The sequence below is a fragment of the Aulonocara stuartgranti genome, assembly GCF_965226115.1.
Source record: "Aulonocara stuartgranti genome assembly, chromosome: 3".
NCBI classification, from domain to species: Eukaryota; Metazoa; Chordata; class Actinopteri; order Cichliformes; family Cichlidae; genus Aulonocara; species Aulonocara stuartgranti.
In genome coordinates, this window is record NC_138941.1 from 68,147,801 (window position 1) to 68,152,520 (window position 4,720).

The following is a 4,720-nucleotide window of genomic DNA, read 5'->3' on the forward strand; positions in this document are numbered from 1 at the left end:
AGACAGGAAACAGAGGAGACAAGGGGACTGTGGTAGGGGTTAGTTGGTCTCTGGCTCCACTGCCATGGAGGAGGTGGTGCAGTGGGCTCAAGTGCCAGGGTGGCTGGCGGGGCAATTGCTGCCACTCAGTAATCAGACTGTCCCTATTTCAATGACACAGGGGCTCGAGAGAGCAGCTGAGTTAGGAGTGGAGAAGCAGCTGAAAAGCTGACCTCCCAACATAAAAAAAGGATGTATTGTCCTAATAAAACAACAAAACTGCCACCTCCTTCTCTTTCTCTCTCTGTTCCCTCTGCTCGTCTGATCACAATGGGAGGGAGGGCCTTTAGCTGCTCTGCCCCTCGACTTTGGAATTCCCTACCCCCGGACCTCAGAAATATTAGTTCATTCTCTCTTTTTAAGTCCACCCTCAAAACTCATCTGTTTAAAATTGCCTATTCTTAAATTTCTGTCTGTTTTAACTTTTATCTTCTATTTTTATCATTGTGTATATTTCCAGTTTTTATCTGTTGTACAGTGTCCTTGGGTGCCTTGAAAGGCGCTATTTAAATAAAATGTATTATTATTATTATTATTATTATTATTACCTGAGGCTGAGTGGGGTCCATTCATTTCACAGAGACAAATTGGAGAAACAAGAAAATCCTGAAAAACACGAAGAGAAGAATCAAGGATGCAAGATGGGAAATGAGAAAGAGGAAAGGAAGAAACAAGCAGAGTGGGAGGAGTCATCAGCTGATGATCTGCTTGTATCCATGTTAGTGTTTAAAGTCCAACATCTCCCTCTAGTGGTCATATATGAACCATGTGTGAGGATGGTGTTAATGTAAAATGTGAATCATAGTGTTCCAGTCAGTCATCAGCGTGTCTCTGCACAGCTGTAATTAAAATGTGTTCAGAGGGCCTCAGTGTCTGAATGGTTCCAGTTCAGCTCCATAACAGCAGCGTCCCTGGTTTGATTCCTGTGTTTCAGCTCATATCTGCCTCTCTCACTGAGGGGGACGTACACACACACACACACACACACACACACACACACACACACACACACACACACACACACACTAACCACTAACTCTATTTGAACCAATAGAAAGCTGGTGCTCAGAGGAAGAGGGCGGGCTTTACTTGGTGTCAGTGACAGAAATGAAAAGAAGCTCAAATGAGTGAGAAGGACGATGAAGGAAACATCTGTGCTGTGTCTGCTCTGTAAGTAGAATCTCTGTGTTTGTTTCAATTCTTGTACTTTGACTGTCTGCTCTCCTGATAACTGATGATGGAGGAGAAGACATGAAAAACAAATCAGGCTGAATTCAAGTTCAAAACACCACGAGGACCAACTGCAGGTCTGAACTGACTCTTTATCTTTGCTCAGGAGTCGAGGAAACACAGCAGGCAGTGAAAAGATCAAATCATTCACTCATATCAACACAGCTGCACAGTGTGACAGTAATACTTATAATTAGTGCACATTTTTCTCTATATCTCCACAGTGCAGTCAGTGCACCTATAGTAGCAATACTGATGGTTTAAAGAACTCTTTAAATCTTTAAATAAGAAGCAGAGACTGTTTAAAATCTGTTTCTTGCCACAGAAAACTTGCAGTTGATCAGTAACATGTCACATGTCAAACACTGACAGCTGGACTCCATATTTTCCTCAAAAACAGATGAAAAATGAATGAATATGGATGAATGATGCTCTTTCTTCTTCTTTTTTCAATCGTTAATACTTTTTTTTTTTTTAAAGGCAGCACGGTAGCACGGTGGTTAGCACTGTTGCCGCACAGCAATAAGGTTCTTAGTTCAATTCCACAATCAGGCCGGGGTCTTTCTGTGTGGAGTTTGTGTTCTCTCAGGCTTCCTCCCACCGACCAAAAACATGCAGCTTGTGGGGATAGGTTAATTAATCCGATTGATCAATTCATAGGTTGATGGTTGTCTGTCTCTGTGTTAGACGTGCAACCTATCCAGGGTGTACCCTGCCTCTTGCCCTATGACAGCTGGGATAGGCTCCAGCGCCCCCCGTGACCCTGAAAAGGACGAATGGATGGATAGAGTTTTTTTTTTTTTTTTACTTTTTTGTCAAACTTTACTGAAATTTTTTTCTGGAATCAAATAGAAAACGAGCAGATATATCAGAGAGAGATGAGTTTGTGTGTTTGTCAGCTGTTTGTGTGGAGTTGTTCTTTATGTTCACCTCAAACCAACCTGAGTGTCATTTCTCTTTAGTTCTGATCTCACTGCTGAGCTGCACAACAAACCAAGGTCAGTAACCTTCTTCTGTCACAGTTTAAACCTGATAAGTGCTCACTGATATGACCTGATTGGGTTCATGTTTCACTATGTAAAGTCTAACAAATAATCAATCTTTATTTTAACCCTCACAGCTCGTCTGACTGTGAGTCCCAGCAGCTCTCAGTTCTTCAAAGGAGACTTTGTGTCTCTGAGCTGTGAGGAGGACGACAGCTCTGCTGGATGGACTCTGAGGAGGAACACAAGCAAACCAAACATCACTCAGTGTGGAGATGGGTGGGGAAGATTAAATGGTTCTTCCTGTGACATCGGTTACATGTACCCACTGGACAGTGGAGTTTACTGGTGTGAGTCCAGAGAGGGTCCCATCAGTAACATGGTTAACCTGACAGTCACTGGTAAGCTGAGTGTGTGGAGTTAGTGTTGATGAAGCTGTGTGTAAATGGATGAAATGCTGTAGTTTGTCTCTGTGTTGAGGTGGATCAGTGATCCTGCAGAGTCCTGTCCTCCCTGTGATGGAGGGAGATGACGTCACTCTGCTCTGTAGAACAAAGACCCCTCCCTCCAACCTCCCAGCTGCTTTCTATAAAGATGGCTCCCTCATCAGGAAGCAGCCTACAGGTCACATGACCATCCAGCATGTTTCCAGGTCTGATGAAGGCCTCTACAAGTGTGACATCAGCGGTCATGGAGAGTCTCCATCCAGCTGGATCACTGTCACAGGTGACACACTCACCTGTCTGTGTTTCTGCAGCTTTCAACATTCACAATGTGACGACAACTTAATGACTGTGTTTGCTTTATTTTAGACAAACACACCACCACACCTCCACCTACATCCACACCTCCACCTGGTTCCCCTCTCATACCTATGTTGTCATCTGTTGGATCAGTCTGTGTTGTGGTTCTACTGGTGTTACTGGTTCTGCTGGTGGGACGATGTGTTCACAGGAAACCTGAAGGTGAGACACAGACTTCTGTGGTTAACTGAAGCTAACAGCTCTGCAGTCGTCCAGCATCCTGTTTCTGAACAAACAGTAAACTCTGCACACAGACCACAACTCTAAAGATAAAACTAATACTTTTTTTAAAATTCCACTTCTTAAACATTATCATTTTCTTTATGATCAGCTGTTATTCCTGCTCTGATGTCCTCTGTGTGTGTTTGCTGTGCAGACAGTGATCCAGCTACAGTCCACTCAGCAGCGAGAACTGAAGACGTCACTTGTGGAAAAATCATCATCAAAGACAAGAAAAAGAAATCAAATCTGAGAGGTGAAGCTGCTCTTCTTCTGTCTCTGCCATGGTTCACTCAGGCTTTGCTTTAAGCTACATGCTAATAATAACATGCTAAGTTATTAGCATTCTCCTTCAATCTTATGAACACATTTGCCTTCAACATACAATTACTGACCAAGTGTTTGCGTCAAGCACTTTGTTGATTTATTGAACACATAAGTAGCTCCTAGATAATGAAACTCAAGCACCACCATCAAGACAAACTTTTAATTTAGAATAAATGTATCTTTAAAAGTTCGCATTTAAGTCTTTTCAAAATTACTGTCAACATTAATGACCACAAGTGGATGAACCCTATTGGGTTTTGGTGATGACATGACCTTTTTTCCAGCACTGCCATTAGGTCAAATCTTTTATCCATGTTTTTTTTATTTTATGTGTCCATCCATGTCCTTTAGAATGAATCCTGTTTTCTTGTGACCCAGGACCCTTTGTTGTATCACCACGACATCACTTTCACTCACCCCTCCTCTTTTCTTATCCAGGCTTGAGATCGGCAATGGCAGAGCTCTTCTGTTTGTTTGTTTTTTTATGTGTGTGTTTGTGGTGAAATTCAACCATTTGTGAAACAGAAAATTGTGAAAACATCAGTAAAATAGTCAGAATATGTAACAGTTCTTGTCCAACAATTAAGTTTTTTTTTGTACACACCCTCTGTTGTGCAGAAAGTGTGTGAATGCTCCTTGCAGGCGTATTTCTTCCATTGTGCTAGTCTTAGAATCATTTCTTTTGGGACAAACCTGCACCTTCCATATTTCCTGCCCATGGTTTTTAGCATTGGAGAAGTTGGGCTGTTTGTATTTGTCTGTTCGTCCCTCAGAATAGCTGCAACAGTGGTTGATGCTCTCAGATGGCGCCCCTTTTCTCTCAATATGAGGTTTCACCAGAGTATTACCAAGCTGCTCCAGGAAAATCGTCCTCGACTCTGTTTGTGCATCGTGCTGAACAGCAGGACATTTTTCCTTTTCTTGAGCCAATAGGAGACTAGAGTTGCTTTTTCAGTGAAGGCAAACGCTGAAGATGTTACCTTCCTGCTCTTGACAGCAAGAAGTTCAGAAGGAAGCTCAGGCTTGTTCTTTCTCACTATCCCTAACATGGTAAACTTCCTTTTGAGCAATTCCTCATCCAAGGCATGATACAAAAAAAAAATTGCATGTGAAATTATG

The 4,720-nt window shown here is 42.3% G+C and overlaps 1 protein-coding gene across 1 annotated transcript; it reads left to right on the forward strand.

The window, feature by feature from the left end:
- Positions 1 to 1,115: 1,115 nt before the first annotated feature.
- On the forward strand, positions 1,116 to 3,583 carry LOC309703185 (Fc receptor-like B; the record flags this gene model as incomplete). Its single annotated transcript, XM_082527899.1, has 6 exons — positions 1,116 to 1,209; positions 2,232 to 2,267; positions 2,390 to 2,653; positions 2,733 to 2,978; positions 3,065 to 3,217; positions 3,432 to 3,583. The coding sequence occupies exons 1-6, from the start codon at positions 1,179 to 1,181 to the stop codon at positions 3,581 to 3,583; spliced, it is 882 nt and encodes a 293-aa protein (XP_082384025.1). The 5' UTR covers positions 1,116 to 1,178.
- Between the last annotated feature and the right edge of the window lie 1,137 nt (positions 3,584 to 4,720).